This window comes from Lissotriton helveticus, chromosome 6 (assembly GCF_964261635.1).
Source record: "Lissotriton helveticus chromosome 6, aLisHel1.1, whole genome shotgun sequence".
NCBI lineage: Eukaryota > Metazoa > Chordata > Amphibia > Caudata > Salamandridae > Lissotriton > Lissotriton helveticus.
In genome coordinates, this window is record NC_136067.1 from 1,635,285,123 (window position 1) to 1,635,305,839 (window position 20,717).

The window sequence follows — 20,717 nt, forward strand, 5'->3', positions numbered from 1 at the left end:
TTTAAAAATCAAGCATTGTATCAAACCCTTTTTTCAGATTTGGAAAGAGTTGGATGGATGTTCAAACTAGTTGTGTTGGAAGAGCACCTTAGCGCTTTCTGCGAATTAAGTATAGGCCTATCAGATCCATTACAAGCAATATAAACCATTCGTGCTACCCTGCGGGGTTCCCCAGGGATCCTCCCTAAGTCCCACCCTTTTCAATATTTATGCTTCCTCATTGGCCCCAGTCATTCGATCGTATGGGTTTGAGCTTACATCATATGCGGATGATACGCAGATTGTGGTATCACTGCTACCAGGTAGAGAGGAAGGCGCAGGCAGTAAATTCCAAGAGTGCATGTCAGCAGTTAGCAACTGGATGGCCAGGAACTGCTTAAAGTTAAACTCGGCCAAAACCGAAGTCTTACTTTTTGGCTCCAGTGATAACTTTTGGAGCCCAAGCTGGTGGCCTGAAGGGATGGGTCTACCTCCCCATTCCAGTCACCAAGGTCAAGAACCTAGGGGTTCTGATTGATGATAAGCTCACCTTCAGGCCTCAAATCAATGCAATGACATCTTCCATTCAGGGGGGGGCGTGGCTTGGATGCCGATGGGGATGGCAGACGTGAGTCTGCAGCTCCGTGCCCGATCCCGCTATTTCTCCTGATAAACCTCGCCTAAGTGCCGCTCGCGGTGCGGGCGCTCTGCTCGGGACACCGGGGGTAGCTAAGGAGCACACTTTCGAAGAAGCGTAAAGCCGGAAGGCGTGAGGAGAGCAGATTTCGGCGTTGGAGGTGTTGTGGTCTGCATACAAGATGGCGGCAGCCCCGAGTCAAAGGGAATGAGAGGAGAGGTGCGGAATACCAGGAGGGGAGAATAGCAGAAGAAAACGGCTGAAAGGGCGAGCGGAGTGGGATCCACACTACGCAGAGGCCGACAGGCGAGTCTAGAATAGAGTGGGCTCCCCGCAACCTCAAGGAACTGCGATTGCTGCTACGACCTCTGCTACCTCGGATGGCGGCCGTGAGAGGAAGGCATCGTTCTCAGAATGCAGCCCGAGACGGCCCGACTACGGATGGCTGAAGAGGGATTGCGCAGAAGAGCACCGTCCTAGGGAGTGCACGGGTGTGGGATCGACTGGAACCGCCACTCCGAACTAATAGGGGGTCGGGAGCACCGCACCGAAGCCCCGATAAATCCTCTCACCCCTGGGCAGGGCAGCGGATCACGGGAGTGCTTATCAAGCGGCATGAAGATGAGACGATGACAGACATACCCCGGTGAGCGCTGTGGAACGGGCCGACGCCTGATAACGAGGTCAGCGGCTTGGAACGACACTTTGGAGGAGCGTGATCAGACCGAGTGACGTTGCAGATAGATCGTTCGGAGAGGAGGGGCGGCACTCCGGGACCACACGGAGCAGCTCCCTGGGCGACGACGAGCACTTCATTACTGGTACTAACACACCTAACCGGCACTCCCGCCATTGCATAGCTACCATAGTGCTACTATACTGGGCCCTGCTCGAACATTGCATCTGGGGAGTGAGGAGGGCACACGGAGGGGGCCAGCCACATAAAAGACGGCGAATGAGCCACTGACTCCCTGCTAGAGTGTGATGGAGAGCTTCTAGACGTGCTCGTTGCTCCCTCGGAGGAGGACGCGACTGATTGTGCACAGCCATTCTGGACACGGATGCGGAGCCCCCCGAATTGAATGCGCCTACACCCACTGCTGAATCCCGATGGTAGTAATAGCGCTGTAGCAGAGAAACCAAGGTAGAAGCACAGAGCTGATTGCTAAGACAGGGGTACGGCCTGCCTCACGGGGACCCAGGAAACCTGAGAGATCGCCCTTCCGTGGGTGGAGCTGAGGGAGAGGCTGTGACTTGCAGACGATTTAGTCCCCTGACGTGATACTTGCGAGTTAAGGAGCGGGCAGGGTTGCCGTGGAAATATACTTGGAGAACTACCGTTCTGGTAATCGGACTGAGGGCCGGTGAACTGTTTGGACAGTTAACGGAAACGGTGATTTTGGTGATTAAGATGGCCGCAAATGGCCGAGACCTGAAAGTGACACAGGGGCAGGACCAGGCGAAAGAGCTGGTGACAGGCTGCAAAGCTCCGACCGATCTAGGAGGATCGGCGCAGGAGCAAAGACTGAACAAAAGGTTGGATGGGATACTGGAAGCCATAACAGCGACTAAGGAGTCTCTACATCAAGATATTGCACAAGTCGCCACGGTACTAGGCCTCTTGAGGGCGGATCACGCTAAGCTAGCGGATAGAGTGAAAGAAAATGAGCTACTGCTTCAGGAACTCAAGCCGGCGGTGGTGACAGCGGAGCATAAACTAACTGATATACTCGGTCACTTGGCAACACTAGAAAAGAGGGCTGAACATTCCGAAAGCCGCAATAGGCGGAACAACGTACGGGTAGTAGGCCTGCCGGAAAAAGCTGAAGGAAATGACGCAGTCGCTTATATGGAGAATTGGTTCAAGACAGTTGTGGCCCCGGAGGGCCTATCCCCCTTCTTCTCTTTGGAACGGGCGCATAGGGATCCAGCTCGGCCGCCTTTGCAGGGCCGCCCACCAAGGCCGGCGGTGGTAAAGGTACTACACTTCAAGGACAGGGACCTGCTAATACAAAGAGCGCGTTCGACAGGTCCTTTCCAGGTGGATAACAGCCCGGTGACGATCTTTCCGGACTACACACAGGAGGTCCAAAAGCGTAGAGCCTCTTATTTAGCTGTGAAAAAAGAACTGAGAGATGAGGGGATACAGTATTCCTTACTCTTTCCAGCTAAGCTGCGAGTGATCCTGGATGGTTCGACCCTTTTTTTTCAGACTCCCGATGAAGCTTGGACCTGGCTTGAATCGTACAGTGCTGGGACGGACCGCGTAGGTAGAGGAGAGAGAGACAGGCAGAAACCTACCCAGGTACGAAAGTCACACCGCATTCGCAAGCAAAACAAATTTAAGAGGGCAATGCAGGATGCTCAAATGGCGGCGGACTAGAAGGGGGCTCTGGCAGCAACTGCAGTGATAACGGGCTCGCTACGAGAAGAGCAATTGGTGGGATCAGAGTCTGACGAAGAGGAAAGGCAGTCTGGGGGAGACATCTCGGACGTGGACGGCGCCGATGGACCGCTAGTCACCCCCCAAACGGCTGATGGACTCTTTAATGAGTGATGATTTCGGATGGGGTCCAAGCTAACTAACTATGTTGGGATTGTCGACCCTGGTGCCCCGCAGGGCAGAAGGTACTGTGATGGTCTATTATATGGGATCATGGGCGTGGGGTGGGGGCTTGGTCTGCCCCCGGTTGGCCCTGGGTCGCCCTCCCATTGCCCTTAAGGCCATCTGTAGTGGCTACTACAGAATAGAAGGTTGGGGATTATATTTGACGTTTGGATGGGGACTGATGATGTGTTATTAGGTCCTGTTCTGGGGGGGGAGGGATGTGGGAGTTTTTGTGGGTGTTTGTGAGGGGGTTTTGGCTGAGGGGTTGAGCTGCAATGATGTGGGCGGTCAGGGGATACTGATGAGGTGGTTGAATGTTGCCTACAATGGGGGCATTACCTGATTTGAAATGTCTAACATGGAACGTCCGCGGTCTTCGGACTATGTCACGGCGCTATAAGGTGCATGCATATCTGGTGAGGCATGGTATCCAGATAGCGCTGTTGCAAGAGACCCATTTAACCAAACAGGAATGCATTGCCTTACAAAGGAGATGGCATGGCCAGGTATTTGGCACATCCTATTCGGCGTTTGCAAGGGGAGCGTTGGTGTGGGTAAGAGCGGGAGTCCCTTTTCAGGCCACGAACCATGTGGTAGACCCTGAAGGTCGATATGTAGCGGTAGAGGGAAGGTTGTACGGCCGTGATGTGGTTTTATGCAGTGTGTACGCCCCCAACACGGATCAGGCTCGCTTTCTTGAAGGGCTATCTGGTTCGTTGGCTCATTTTCTGGCCGGTCCCATAATACTGGGGGGGGGACTTTAACTCCATTACAGAGGTACTGCTAGATAGATCGCACCCGCCACTGGCAGACTCCCCGGTGCGCAGATTGGCTACATACAGGAAGGATTGGCAGGAGAAGTGGGGCCTTATTGATGTGTGGCGAGAGCAACATCCTGATTCTAGGGACTACTCGTTTTTCTCGGCACTACACGCTCTACATGTGCGGATAGATTCTATATTGTGCAGTGGTCCGTTGGCCGCCATGATAACGTATACAGAGTATTTAGCTAGGACCATCTCAGATCATAATCCCCTGTTGGTAGCTGTTCAATGGCAGCGAGTGAGATCAGCGGTCCCCACATGGAGGTTGCGGCCTGACACCCTGGAGGACCTGGTGTTCAGCGATACTGTCCGCCAGGGCATTGAGCATTATTTTGGCGAGAATGAGGGTACGGCCACATCTAGGTTAGTAGAATGGGATGCTATGAAAGTGGTGGTGAGGGGCCTATGCATGGGGAGGTTTTCAAATGTGAGAATGACTGTCCTGGCTGATTTGGAGAAAGCGGAGGGTGTACTGAGGGACTTAGAACAGCAAAGGCCTGAACGTCCGGAATTGCAAGCCAAGGTACAGGAAGCGAGGGAGTTGGTTGCAACGGAAACGGAACGATTGCAGTGTTATGATTATAAGCTATATGCCACCAAGGTACATGCGGAAAGGGACAAGGTGGCTACGCTGCTAGCGAAACTGGATAAACCCAGAGCCTAGGGGGAGCCCAATCATGAGTATAAGAGGGGTGACGGGAGAGGTGGTTTACTCGCAGCCCGAAATCCAGTCGTGCTTCTTGAATTATTATTCGACTTTATATGAAAGTCAGTTGGAGGCCGGCGCTTATGAGATTGGGACTTACCTGGCGGGCGTTCGGCTCCCGGTGCTAGATGAAGGTACTGCGAAGGACTTGGGAGGTAACAGTACGATATCAGAGATTAGGGTAGCCATTAAACAGATGGCTAGGAACAAGACGCCGGGGGTTGATGGTCTACCGATTGAATTCTATGCTAAATATACAGATGTTTTGGCACCCAAGCTGCTGGAAGTATACTCCGAAGCCCTGGAGAAGGGATGCCTGCCCCGATCAATGAGGGAGGCGCTGGTGGTCCCGCTGCTGAAACCTGTCAGAGAGGCTACAGATGTTACGTCATATAGACCGCTGTCTATGCTGACGGTGGACTATAAAATCCTAAGTCGCATATTGGCCACCAGACTGTTGCCGTACATGACGACTCTCATACACACGGACCAGGCGGGGTTCATTCCCACTAGGAACACCTCCGTTAATATTCGCCGTTTGATACGAGTGTTGGAGAGCCAACTGGAACCAGAGCAAAAACCAGCGGTGTTGACGGTTGATATCGAGAAAGCCTTCGATAGCCTGGAATGGGTGTACCTTGATAGAGTACTGGAGAAATTTGGCTTAGGTGAACGATTCGGCCGCTGGACGAGAGTTCTCTACTCTTCTGCGACGGCTAGGGTGAGACTGGGATCTGTGATATCCTCTGATTATCAGGTGCATAGAGGGACGAGACAGGGATGCTCGCTGTCTCCTCTGCTATTCGCATTAGCGGTGGAGCCGCTGGCGGCCCAGGCGCGGACGGGGCTGATGTACAATGGGATTGGTAATGGTGGTAGGCTTCACCACATATCATTGTATGCGGACGATTTGCTGCTGTACTTGGAGATACGGGAGTGGTGCTGGAAGGTGCAGTTGCGATGTTATCATGCTTTGGGAAATTGTCGGGCCTTAAGGTAAATTGGAACAAAACGTGTGTTTTTCCGCTGCGGAAGGATGTGCCTTACCCGCCACTAACGGTGGATGTTGTATGGGAAGGTACTTGCTTTACTTATTCAGGGGTCCACATATATCACGAGGCTCTGGATTTGCTGGAAGGTAATGTGGGACGTTGCATTAGGGCCTTGAGGGGCTGCATGACTTTCTGGGCGTCTCTCCCACTTTCGGTACAGGGCCGGGTGGCACTGATAAAGATGGTGGCCTTGCCAAGGCTGCTCTACTACTTTCGCACATTGCCGGTGTGGATCCCCCAGCCGTTTTTTAAGGAACTGAGGACGTTGATTATTGACTTTCACTGGGGCCATGGGGCCATGGGAGGCGTAGGGTGGCGCTGAACACACTAATGAGGCCCAAGTTTGAAGGGGGGATGGCGGTCCCTGACCTTGAGCTGTACTACCTGGCGGCTCAGTTACAGGTGCTAACTCAACATGTTGCTAGGGAGTTCAGGGGACCGGATCAAGATAGTGGGACAGGCATTCAAAGACATATCATGCAGCAGAAACTAGAGTTGAGAGGCTTGACCATGGAGGAGAGGACACTGCAACTGTGTTGGCATAGGAGCTTAAAGAGAGCGAAAGCAGCGCGCCCATAAGCACCGGAGATCCCTTTGGGGATGCTGACGGCGCTGCCACATGGAGGAGACTGGTCTCCTTTATTGGACTGGGAGGACCTGGGCCTTTAGGTGGTGGGAGACCTGTATATTGATGGGGTCTTGGTCCCCTTTAGAGCACTTCAGGAGCAGTTTGGACTACCTGATGGGAGTTACCTGTTGCATGCAGCGATAGTGGCAGCAATGCAAAAACACTGGAGAAGGGGATTGGCGGAGCCCGACACGACTATGGCCTGTTAGTATGTGGTAATGGCTGCGGGTACGATCAAGGCGGTCACTTGCCTCCACTCTAGAATGTTGAGAGAGGGGCTGGAGCCGCTTACCGCCCTGAAAGAGAAATGGGAGGAGAGCATAGGGAAAACCATACCGGACACGGTTTGGGGCCAGATTCTGGAAAGGACTTGGTAGGGGTGCAGAAATGCCTGCTTTCAGCAGGTGCATTTTTTTATTCTCCACAGGGCCTATTTGACCCCGGGGAAGCTAAGGAGGTATTTCCAGGTGCAGGACGCGGCATGCCCGAGATGCTTGGCGCTGGAGGTAGAGCTGGACCATTTAATGTGGGGGTGCCGGCAATTAGGGACGTATTGGGTGGATGTAGGGGAGCTTCTCAACGCGGTTACAGATCGACAAGTGGAATATGACATGGCAACATGTCTGCTGCTCTGGTTCCCCCACACGGCCAAAACGAAAATCACAAGTAAATTTATTGACCTCGGGCTTATCCTGGCCCAGAGGGAGATGACATGGCACTGGAAGTCGAAGGAAGGCCCCTCAGTCAGGAGGTGGATGAATGAGCTGCAGAAATGGGCCAGGTGTGAGGGTGAGGTTAGGCTGAGGCAGGCCACTCGGACAGCAAATGAGAAGGGTCTGGAACTGGCGAGGGCCTGGGAGGCAATAGTGCAGGCACTAAAGGACTATCTGACAGAAGAGGAAGTCTAAGGCATGAGCCGGGCAGGGGGCTCCATGGGACATGAAGGAGTAGATAGGTGGACCCCTTAGGTAGCAAAGTCTTGAGCTAGGAGGTGCTTATTGCCCACATCAGCAGCAGCTGGGGGGGAGGGTCAGTGGGAGGGTTGGCAGGGATCCGATACAGGAAGTGGAGGGATACCAGCTGCGGAGGGACTTGGTTATAGATAAAGGGAGCGCGCCCGTAAACCGGGGCTCCGGTGGCCACTTAGATTGGTACACGACGGACGTTTATGATTCCTCAAACGGGGAGATTGTGGAGTGTGACTGCAAGGTGCGGATTGTGTTGCTGATGGTATTGCTCGCCACTGGTGGGTGGCTGTATTCGGATAGGGGTACAAGGGAGGAGGTTTGTTTTGGAGTTACAAGAAAAGCAGATACCAAATTGTGTCGTTGACTGGCTACCTCTCTGAGGTGGCTTCCTGGACATCATATAAGGACTGGACAAGTACACCGCCCGGCCTCCGGGATGTGGGCCGAATGGCTGTGTGACATGTAGTTCTGGAACTGTGTCTTTTGATGCTCAGGGGCGGGAAGGTCGCCTAATTCAATGTTTTGTTTATAAATCTGCATTAAAAACATATTTAAAAAAAAAAATGACATCTTCCATTCATTTCACACTGAAAATAATCCGGAAGATCCTTCCTTTTTTACCCGATGAGTGTAAGAAAACAGTGGTGACCGCCCTGGTTTTATCTCGCCTTGATTACTGCAACAGCCTTTTTCTTAATGCCCAACAGGGGCTTCTTAACAAACTACAGGCCCTGCAAAACGCAGCAGCTCGTCTCCTTACAGGCGTTCCAAAGTTTGCATCCATTTCCCAGGAATTGGTGAAGCTGCACTTGCTCCCAGTTCAGAAACGGATCTCTTTTAAAACCTTGTGCATAGTTTTCAAGGCCCTTCGTGGTTTTGGCCCATCGTTTCTGACTCAGCACTTTCATAGATACCTGCTGGGCAGATATCTTAGGTCAACCAACCTGGGGCTGATCGTGACCCCTCGGATAAGGAAAGCACGCTGGGGTGGCAGAAGCTTTGTCTTGGGGGCAGCAAGGCCTTGGAATGCTCTCCCTTAGGCTCTCAGACAGATTACAGATTTGATGACCTTCTGCAAAACTCTGAAAACATGGCTCTTCGTTCATTAAGTTTCAGGCAAGATGAGGGGAGCTTTCATTCCTGCGCCAGGACACCGTTCAGGTAACAGTGCACTCCATAAATGTTATAAATAAATAAATATATTTGGATATAGTAAAAAAATGGTGAACAAATCTCCTTCTTGTGTTCAATTTATAAAAAGCTGTAGCACCATATGCATATTTATGACAAATGATAAATAATTTATAAGTAAATATTGTGGACGCCTGTGTGTTGCATTGCTTATACAGTGTGAGGTGTTTGTTGTTCAAAATAGTTTATATTGTTTATTCAATATTATAAGGATTTTTGTCTTTGCAAGTGAATACATGGAAGAACTGAAATGACAAAATTATTTGAAAAATACATTGCAGATGTGTAGCGGGTGATACCAGGGCATGGGTTGTACAGGATCCCACAATGTGTAGACCTTCACCCACCAGTGAGGACCAAACTAACTCTCCTGTTAACTGCAGAGAGCCACATATGTTCATATGAATGTGAAGAGATAATCATTTATATGTGCTCTGGTCAGAGAGATAGCTTTAAGTGATGATCACAAGGAAGTTAAACCAAATCCTTCCCTGAACTTGTTCCCAGTGGACTAATCATAACCATGCTGAGATATTATCACATTTTCATAATCCCAGAATGAGGCCCATCTCTGCGATTTGGGTTTGTTCAAACTGATTGACAGCTGATTGACATTTCAAGAATAGAGAACATTCCCATAGTCAAGCACCTGGGCTTTCGTGTCCTTGGGAGTCAGTGGAAGGATTTTCTTTACTTGAAGGTGTTGGAAGAATACATTTTGGGCACTGACATTTATGGATGCCAATATCCATCAAGATCCCTACATTCTTAACTGAATGCCAGTATTGGGGTTATACATGGGGGCTACAGGTAGAACCAATCAATTCCAATCAAATCTCTGGCAAGCTGCTTATTTTAACGTTCATTTAACCCTCATTTAGCAGAGGCCTGCTTTGGATCATCCATGTCAGAGACTAGTATTGTCCTGTTAACTTAAATTCAAAGCAGTGGTAGAGCACTCCACTGAGTATTTGTGATGTAATCAGTAAAGTTAAACATAGTAAGTTATGGTTGCATTGCAGCGTAACTTTGTGTAGCAACGACTTGACACACCCAACCTTATTGTTCTCTCACAGCATGTTTTTCTATATTTATGTAATATTAAAGGAGGAAGTTGAGAGAGGGCAATAAGACTATGATGTCTGATATTAAACTTAAATAGAAGTTGCCAAACATGTCTTAAAGAGGAAATGCACCATACCTTTTCTGTGTACGCTTTTAAGTCTTCTATTTCAGCTAGACAAGCATCCTGTGAAATAAGTAAAAATATAACGTAAGAATTGGTCAGAGAACTACGTGTGCATCCCTAATTTCAGATAATCAATGGAAGTGAAAGGAAGGGATTAGAATCATGAAGTCTGCTGTTGTGAATGAGTATAAAATATACAGTAATGGACCCAGGAAGAAGGAAAGGAAAGAAATGATAGAAAATGGAAAAAGTAATGGAAGAAAAGATCAAAAGAACCAGCCATGAAGAGGTTTCACAACAGTGTAAAATAGGTGCTGAACAAAGTTAAAGTATTTGCATAGCTGCAAAACTAAATGACCTTGTACTAAAGCTTAGTGGAGATTGCAATAGTCATTTCTTAATCATTATCAAAATCTAGTAAGCTACTAAATCACACAGGCTTCTTAACTCATGAATAAAGCAATGGTTATTGACTTTCTAGGGTAGGCAGTCATCCTCCCCAAATTAATTCATACAGTGAGTGATACACGGAGGACCCCTTCAATGTTGTTTCAGTTGTTACTTGGCACATGGAATAATTCAGAGGTCACTGGAGGATCAGTGTTTGCTCCCAATGTTGAGCATTAGGAAAAAGCTAAGACTAACATTGGGGTCTCTTTTCTTTAAAGATGCAAAAGGTCCAAAGAAGCTTTTGAACCAAAGACCACAGAGTGAGGCCTTCTATACAACCCCTATCGATGTGAGCAATTAGCCAAACGGAGGTGTTTAATCACTATACATACCTGTAACAAAATTAATATTCATTTGTAAACAACAAGTGGCGCAAGACTTTAGGTTCCCAAGTGTGCAGTAATTTAGGTTTACCAATATTTAATATTATGACAGCAGGTCCCACAGGCAAAACCTGAACAGACACAAAAAGAAAACATCCGTTCATCTTCAGGAAGACAAAATGCTGAATTTTAAAGATTGAATTGAATTAAGCAACTAGATAGTGAATGCTCATCCACCACATTATGGGGCAGATGTACAAGCCCCTTGCGTCATTTTTGTGCCACTGCTACGTCACTTTTTGTGACGCAGCGGCTACGTAAAAATTCGTCCCATTTACAACGTGACACATCTAGGGAGATGAATCACGCTGTAAAGCCCAGTGTCACATTATACTTGCGTCAGGTATATTATATGCAGGGTGGGCATTTCCCACGCAAAAAAGCCTTGTAGAAGTGACGCAGTGAAATCTACAATATTTCACTGCGGCACTTCTAGGACGCCACTGCCTCAAAACCTTGCACCTGCTTGGAGCAGGCGGCAGGAGTGAGGCAGCACAATGAGGATAGGCCTCATCATGCATTTCTCGAGTTGCGTCGCGTTTGCAACACGACTTCAGGAATGCATGACTTTTGCGCAAACAGATGCGTCAGATTTTTTGATGCATCTGTCAAACCTTGCGCCATGGTGCGCCGTATTGTAAATACGGTGCATCCATGGTGGCGCAAGGGTTTCTCAAGGTGGCGCAGGGAAAGTGACGCATCTCTACAGATGTGTCACTTTTTGTTAAATCTGCCTGTCTATCCTTAAGTGCACCGGGCAAAAAATAAAGGACCAAAAATCATAATGTTGCTGAAACCTCTTATGATATAGGGAAACATAAGGAGTGCTTAAAAGCTGTCACATGGTCTTTGCACTCAGAGAGAGTAAGAAACGTCAGGTATACAAAGGCCATGTATGTAATGAGAGCAAGTATTACCAGCAATTTACACTTCCTTTGTAAAACAGAAGTGGCTGACTCGTTGACTGCACTAATGTAGAATAAGTATCAAAAGGGGATTCAAGATGAGGGGTACCTGCAAGCAGAGGGGGCAGACTCTATGCCACTCAGGAGTGACCAAGATGCAAGGAAGACGAATGCCCTCCGATGTTGGAGCTGTAGGTGAGCTGACGGTGCCCTTGAATTTGCCGCTGTGCGGACCAGGCAACCCTGTGGAAGACCAGAAGCCATTCACAAGCAGTCCCACGTTGGATGTCAAGAGCCAGGGGATAAGTGTCCGGCAGGGGCACCAACAAGCGTTGGCAATGGCAACCAAAGTGGTAGTCGAAAAAGGTGCAGTTTCGGGTCCTGCAAGGTCCAAGTGACCACCACAAGCAGATAAGTCAGAGCAGGCCCCTAGCAAGCAGGAGAGCCCACTGGAGCCAAAGAAGGCCCTCAAGAGGACCCAAGGGCCAAAGGCACAGGAGTTGAAAGAGGACCTTGAGCCGCTCACCTAAGGATGAAGGCCCACAGTGCAGGGGATGTGGTTCAGGTGAAGATTTTGGATGCAGGAGATGCTTGAGGCTGGAGCTTCTTGGAGCCTGAGGATCTCTGGTGAAGAGAGTCAACAAGCCTTAGCAATGGCAAGTCGACGCGGTGCACAGGGGTACTGCTCCCGCGGTCCCGACGAGGGATACTGGTTTCAAAATTGCTGTGAAGACAGTGCAGGCCTCGAGGGAGTTACAGAACCACCATCTGTGTTTCTAAACCTTTCGGAGTCGTAAGAGCTCAGGAACCGAAGGTCGGTTAGCTTCATTGCGGTGCCTGCATATGCAGGGAAGTGACTCCTTCACTTCAAGGGAGATTCCTTTGGGTGTCTTGGATGTCCACAGGCCTTTAGAAGAACCTATATGGAGTACTGGCACAGACAACGTAGAAGAATGGCAGGACAACAAAACCAGGATCAGCAGGAGTCTTCCCAGTTGCAGTCTCGGTTCCCAAAGCGAAGTCCAGCAAAGTCCAAAGTGCCCAAACCGTTGAAGATGAAGTGGTTTCGTATCTGATTCTTGTCCCATGATGAATCTAAGGAACCACCCACAGGTAATCCCTTAACTACCCTAAGGAAAGGGTTGGGACAATTCAGGGGTCCCTCCCACAGGAGCGGCTGGACAGTGGAGAGGATACTCCCATGTCCGTTGTCCAGTTTCGCACCAGATCAGCAGTAATAGCAATAGTTTGCTGTCCAGGTCTAGAAAACTGTTACTGAGGGCCTCCCGGAGGAGCATAACGGTGCATGGAATCATATCCCAACACTGTTGAGTCCAACATGTTTGATACCAAACACAACAGGGTTTGTTACAGCCAGTTTAAAGATAGCCATGGCATAATGATGCATGACCTCTCTAAATATCGTAATGGCTGAAGCACGTACAACCCATGAGAATGGACTCCGATGGTCGTAGGGGTGTCCTGCTCATGCAGGGGTCCCCTCACACTCAATAACTGAGCACTCTGCCTTCAGGATTGGAAGGTCTGCCTTAGGGGTGACTTATAGGTTTTAAGTGTAGTGACCTCAGATATAAGGAATCTTATATCTGTCGTAAGTGGTGCAAGCATCAGCTGACAAACTGCAATGACAGGCGTGTAGTCACAATTTCAGTGGTCTCCCAAGGGTGGCATACTACATGCGTCAACCCATGGGGGACCCATGCTGTATCTATGCCCTGGGTACCTTAGTTTCATATATTAGGGACTTACAAGGGTACTTCAGTAGCCAATCTTGGGTGCACCTAAGTACTCACCATGTCCCCTTTAGGGAAGAAGCACAGAGACTGGGCTCCTGATTAGCAGGATCCCAGTCAGACTAGTCAGTAAAACATGACACCAGCAAAACATGGGGGTGACCATGAAATCAGATCGTACTTTCCTACACCTGTTACAATTGTATATACATAAAATATTATTTTGCACCCATGTATACCGTGCGGACTACTGTTTATGCAGTGCACTGATGTCTTGCAAAGAAAGTAGTGAAGAGATTTACCAAAAGTGAAGGCACTATGTTAGAGAAGATTTATTGAATATAAAATATAAGTAGATTGCTCAATAGAATTTTAAACAGCCATGCCAACCATTTCATACTCAGCCATGACTGATACCCTACTTCCTGTGTGCATCGTTTAAGCATCAACATGAAAATAAATGGGAGGGTTTTTATCTCATTGTCATTGGCACTTTATGTATAGCTTAACCAGAGCACTTAGAAATGAGGTGTATAACAACAAGAGTGGTTGAGATAATAGCAGCTGCATTAAGATGTATTTTTTTGGTAGACAGCAGGAGAGGGTGTAACAACAGTCAGGAGTGAACTAACTGCTGCACCAACAACCGGGTAATGATGGGCTTTTGCTACAAAAGGAAGAATGGAGCTAAGCTTCAGCTTGCTAATCTGAAAAAAGCAACTCCTGACTTTTACCCCAATCAGAAGGAATGGATAACTCAGACTGACAGACTGCCCCTACATTTTACACTTTCTCTGCACCAGCAAATTGGAGACCAAAAGTTGCAAAGGTTTGACAGTCATTGGTTTTGGATGCCTTTGGCCTCTACGAAGAAGACCTCTGTCTTTGGATCTTTGTGGTTAAAGGAGTTAGCAGTCATCTAAAAATGAATATTACATTAGACTAACACTAGAACTCCAATTCTAGAACTTTACATGGACAGAGGTCCTTTGAGAATTATATGTAAAATAGGGTGTTGCCCACATAGGATCAGGTAGAGATATCTGAGTATCCTTGAATAGGTCAAAGTGGAAGTATATATTAAAAAGAGTATTGGGACCACTGGATAGTTTTTAAATTTCCCGCTCACTTCACTATCACTGCACACTTAGCAAAATACCCGCTCAGCTGTAACACAGGCGTTGTAGCACACCCGGGACACATTCAGTGTCACTGGGTGGGCCCAATGATGAAGCATGCCTCCAACTAGGTTGGTGGGTGAGGGCTTTATAAGGAAATCAAAAGTTTTTCCTGTCTTCCCCTCCAATACAGTCCAGAGTCCTGTATCATACATAAATAGATCAGTCCTCTTTGATGACATATAAATCATGATATATCATTATATGCAGATGACCTGGTGCTCTATCGAAGGGATGTAATCTTAGGACTGAACCCAACCATAGCTGAGACAGACAAATTTGAAAGGCTATCTTGAGTACCGATTTACTGGGCAAAATCCAAACATACTGTGTGACCACCCCTCTCTTGTTTAACAAACCATAAACATTTCAGGATAATAGTATGAGTCGGTCTGTGTCATCCATTGTAAGTTACACCATATATTACCATCTGCGGTGGGTCTCCCGATTCAGTCGGGAAGAAGTGCCGTAGCTGAGGAACGAGGTATGGCCCTGAGCCCTGATGTCCCAGGAAGTCTACTTTGACCTTCTCTCCAAGTGTCTCTTCGGGTGGGGTTAACAAAAAAAAACATTGAACTCCCCCGGCTGCAGGTCCTTAAATATTTCCCACTAGGTAACTCCCCCACCCCAGATTTCTAGAATTGAAGTATCTGTCACCCAATAACTCAAAATTTCATTCCAACACACAGCAACAATACTGGATGGGCCACCAAAACATCTAACCGACATACTCTGACAATGGCTTCTATGCGGAACTCAGCAATGTTTCATAATTGCACCACCTCAATTGCCTCTTTTGAGTCTGTAAGCATTCCGTCATGTTGGTCTCTATTTCTCCCTCCTATCCACTTCTGGCTAGTCAGCGGGGGAAGCCAGCAATCAGAGGGTGAATTCGTCCACACCCTCAGGTCTCTGTACCAGAGGTCCCATGGTATTCACCATCTCCCTGTGGGGCTGGACCTTTTTTCTGCCGGTGGTACTCCTCTGACAATGAGAACTCCCTGTGCCCATTTAGTATGGTGGTCACTGATCATGCTCGTCTGAGCTTTCCTGTCCAACAGGCTTGTTTAGGCAGGGCTATTCTCCAAGAGTCCACTAATGTGAATCAACTGTCGGCCAGTTTATTTTTTAGGGGGGTTTCTCCTCCACCCAGTGCCATGCCTCTTCCAGATTGTCAGCTTTTCCCTGGAAGATGGCCTTGTGCCTCGCAGTATACATGAGCATGTGTCTGCATTGCTCTGAGCCTGATTTTCACGGCTGCAAAGCTTTGTCTTTGTTGCTGTACTCATTGTGTATAGTCTGAAAAAAATCATTACTTTATTAGTTTCCAACGTAACGTTATTGTTTGTTGGTAGCGGGCCGCTTCCAGGATGGCGTCTCTGTTTACATAATTAAGGAGCCGGAGAATCACCAGTCTAGGCGGGTGCCCGGCAACAAGCGCTGGGCAAGCAACCTATGGGCCCGCTCATTGACAAAGCAGGGAGACGATTGGGCATCTGGGACTCATGTGCAGAACCATTTAGAGAAGTGTCTCTAAGCCCTTCAGAAGTCTCACAAGCTGCAGGTTATTTTGCCATGATCTGCCTTTCGTGTCTTCAGCGTACTTTTCTAGCTGGGGGAGTTTAACGAGGTCCACTTTCAGGGCTCCACAGCCGTACTCAGTGGATGAGGCCCTAGTCTCCACCTTTGTCATATGCTCCATTACTTTGCACAGATCTTGGCGGACGAGGAACACTTGCGCTCCAACCAATCTATTCGAGCCTACAGGGCATCTGGGGATTCACATATAGCTTGAAGTATAGCAGACATGGACAATGCCCCGCTGAGATTTTCTGTCAACCTCTATGTTAAGTGTCTGAAGTGCTGCGGCTGTGCAGGAGGAGACAGTGCCCCACCCCCCTCAGGTATCCAGTAGGGGTGAGTTTAGGTCTGTCCTCAACAGCGCGCGCCTCCAAGGGACTCGCTGCTCCACTGTAGTCACACACAGCCTGCTTTACCTCCCACACAGAGAAGCACAAGCCGTTGCAGCAGTGCGCCGTCTTCGGAGCAAGACACCCTCCCACACATCAGTCACCATTCTCTGGGTCCCCCGTTCATCTGCTGGAGAGTTTACAATCCTCAAGGGGAGGAGGAGTGAGCCACAGCTACACAGCCGCACACCCACTGGGCCTGCGAGCCCTGTGGTGTCCTGGAACCTATTGCCACAGTCCCTTTACCATAATGTCTCATCTAGAGGGACAACTCCCCAGGGGCAAAGGTCTCTCTGGCACCCCTGCCGCACCGCTTGATGGACATGCCTCCCGACCGGGCAGGCTCCCTGGATTATCTCTCTCTGGGCCATGGCTCTGCTCAGCCCTCCTGCCCCAAACCTCCCTCTCTGTTGGCCGCACCTGTCACAATTCTGGCCGGCCAGCCACACCTCCACAACGATGGAGGGAGCACAAGCAGTCGAGCCTCAATGGTGGTGTTGCAACAACATCTGCAGACTCTCCCTCTCTCGCCTTGCAGCACACAGCGAAATCAGGCTGCAGGGGGATCGTCAGCCCGACACTCTTGCCCGGGCTCTCGCCGGAGGGGAAGGGGCCTTGCCAATCTGTCAGCTGCAACTGGCAATCAGAGCGGCCTGGCGGTGTCCAAGGTGTGGTACATGCTGTATTAGCACGGATGACCTGGAGGATTCAGCAGAAGCTTTACTGTGGCTCAACTGAAGTCTTCAGCTTCTGGATACACCCCCCCCAGTATAAAATGTTTAAACATTATTTGTATCAACGCATTAACACTACATTATAACCTACAAAGTGAAATTTATACACGTTAAAGATAGTTTATTTACTATTGCCAATCCTAGGCTAGCCACATTGGGGAAGGGGTTGGACATTAAAGGGGTAAACTCTTGGAGAGGGTAGAAGTCTTCGATTATCTTGGGATACGCCTTTCTCACAAAATGGAATGGACCCCTCACCTGGACAAAATGCTGCTATCTCATAAAAGGATCACAGGAGCTCTTCTGAAAGAACAACGCTCCTGTATAATAAGACCAATAGCTACTGTCCTTGAGATCTATTCGGCCAAAGGGGTTAGTTCTGCCCTCTATGGGGCCGAACTTTGGGGGTCATCCATTACTGACGCTTTGCCAGGATCAGAGAGGAAATTTTGTAGAGCGATTATGTCTCTCCCGCAAGGCACTCCCACAGTTCCGCTAATGTTGGATCTAGGTTGCCGCCCAATTGATGACCTCGCAAAATTTTGTCCACTACTGCTATGGGCACGCCTGTGGCGTGTGGAGGAACTCAGCAGATATGCGCAAGGCCTAGCAGAAATTATGTCACTACCAGGGTGGCACAAAATTAAATGGTTAAGGGACATGAAGATGCTGCTAGTAAATTTGGGCCTGAATGAAGCATGGGCAAATAGAACCTCACCCCCGAAGCTAGCTCTTAAGAAACTCTATTGGGACTGGATCCTTTCTCAGAGGAACACTAGTACCACCACGGGCAGACTCACGGAGGACTTCCTGAAGTTTAAAGATCAACCTAAACGGGAAGTGTACCTTGACATCATTGAAAAACCTTTTGATAGGGCTTTGTATTTCAGATTCAGAATAGGAACTCTTCCCCTCTATTCTTTTACTTCACGCTGGAAATCTCGTGTACAAATTACAGAGCTTTGCCCTGCATGCCTAGACAAACCAGAGTCATTGGCACATCTTATGTTTGAGTGCAGAGAGTATACAATACCCAGGAGGGTTTGGCTCAAAAACTTATGTCGACAGCTGGGTACTAGGAGCCACGCGGCTGCAATCAGGATATTAATGTCCGACAGCCGTGCAACCTACGTTTGTGCTATAGCCAAATTTTTATCATGGGCTTGGTCCATTCGAGCTAAAAGGCTAAAATTGACTGTTTAATTTTATTTTTAATCCACTGTTTGAATGAACTCTCTTATGAACTGCTTTGCAAATTGGAAAAACTAAAAACCAAATGAACTAAAAGGTTAATATTGATTGTTTAAATTTTCCTTCATATTCATTACCTATTGTATTGTTTTGACAACTTTTTAAATAGGTTACATTTTTATCGAATGTTCATGTTTGCTTTTAATTGTTGCACTGTGATTTTTGTGTTGCTTTTATGATAACCTTTTTATCGAAATAAAGCCTTTTGACTTGACTAAAGGGGTAAACATTATAATTCCCATTCCAATGTTACCCTATGGGGAAGATGTTGGCCTTTCAAAGAGGTAGGTTTACTATTACCACACCAATTTACCTGCATTGGGAAGGTGTTGGACTTTAAAGGGGGTAGAAGCGTGTAAGCTACATTGGAGAAAGTGTTGGACACTGAAGGACTTAAATGTGCTATTCTCATTCCGATCTAAGGGACATTAGGAAAGTTGTTGGGCATTTCAGGCCTAAAATTTACTATTCTGACTCCAATCTAAGCTATATTGGGGAAGTTATTAGACACTGAAGGGGTTACATTTTCTATTCCCACTCCAAGTTAAGCTACATTGAAAAAGGCATTGGATTTTAAAAGAGATAGATTCACTATTCCCACTCCAATATAAGGGTCTCATTATGAGCTTGGCGTTTCGGTGGCAGGAGCGCCCCTCATCGCCAAACCCATGTACAAACCACCCATCAGATTAGTCTCCTGTCTGACAGGCGGTTCTTTGACGTTCCCAGGGCCGCAATGGGAATGTCAAAGGAAGTACCTGCATGGCATGTACTGCTGCAGTCCATGCTGTGCAGGTACTGGTGTGCATGCGCACAGAGGGGCACATGGTGTGCTCCCGTGTCCATCCACAAGGCGTGAGGCACAAGGGGGTGCTGGAGGGCTTCCTTTGTTTCCTCATCCCCACACTTTTCATGGCAGTCACACCGCCATGAAAAGTGTGGTGGAGAGGAAACTAGTAATATGCTTGGCTGGGTCACAACGGCCCGCCATGCATATTTCGGTCTCAATATTGCCGCAACACTGCAAGGGATCTCTGAACCCTGGCGGTTGAGGTAGTCCCAGCGCGGCCTGACCGCCATGGTCATAATGGGGCAGCCTGGAAGACTCAAATAGCCTTGACTGAGAACTTCTTCAGCTTTTAGGAGAACCTTTACTTACAATGGCACGGAACATCGATGGGAAGCCTTTTGCCCTTACTATCGACTGTCTGTACATGGGATGGTTCGAGGGCAACAACAGCTGGGCAAACAACCCCTACGCCGACAAAATAAGACTATGGATCAGATACATCGATGACATCCTAGTAATATGGCAACATGACAACACCCCCATTGACCCATTTAACGAATGGATCAACAACAGGAACCCATTCTTGAAATTTACCCTGGCAAATAACAACAAGCAGGTGTTATTCCTAGATGTAAACATTACTCTTGAAGGATGAAGACTTTGGACATCACTATATACACAAAACCTACCCACCGCAACAGTCTTCTTCATTTTGACAGTGCGCATCCCAGGGTCCTCAAAGAAAACCTGCCAGTAGGGCAGTTTATGCGCATCAATGGCAACTACTCAAAAAAAGAGGATTACAATAAAGAAGCAGAAAAATTGACAAGGAAACTCAAAGACCGGCTGTACCCAACACAAATAATAAAAAAAAGTCAAGAAAAGAGTAGGCAATATGCCAAGAGAAACCCTCCTTCAGAAAACCAAGAAATCCAAAACACAGAAACTCATATGTGTCACAACATACAACTCCGGATCTAACCTGATAAAAAAAACATCAACAAACTCGATTTTGAAAAACCCCTCAAGAAAAACAGCAGCATACCAAATAGACTGGTACACAGCAACGCCAGCAATACCATAACGAATAGAAAAACCACCCTATGGGATCTTCCACGGGTGATGGGCCATTTCCCGTGTGGCAGCTGCGCTGTGTGCCCGTTCACAACACATACTACAAGCATTGATATAGGGCTCAGAACACCATGGGAACAAAGAACCCATACTAATTGCAATAGCACTAACGTCATATATATGAACACTTGCCCTCGTTATCTCAAATATATAGGCATGACCACAAGAAAAAGAAAAATCAGGATCAGTAAACATAGAAGTACCATTCGCTGTAAAAAAAAAAACATGACACAACTCACTTTCTGGAATCAAACCACACGAAGAATGACCGAAAAAAATGGATGATCATAGAAAAAACAAACTTAACAGAGTCCAAAATACACTTCTACTCAAAGAACAGAGATGGGTCCACCATTTACAAACATACAAAACAGGCCTCAACGATG

General features: G+C 48.0%; 1 protein-coding gene across 2 annotated transcripts in view; it reads right to left on the reverse strand.

The window, feature by feature from the left end:
• LOC144761845 (uncharacterized) overlaps positions 1–20,717 on the reverse strand; it is a 330,433-nt gene that overhangs the window by 36,682 nt on the left and 273,034 nt on the right. For both annotated transcript variants that reach the window (XM_078647073.1, XM_078647074.1), the window contains one exon: positions 9,795–9,842. In XM_078647073.1, the coding sequence (XP_078503199.1) occupies positions 9,795–9,842 (48 nt within the window). The remainder of the gene's footprint in view (positions 1–9,794; positions 9,843–20,717) is intronic.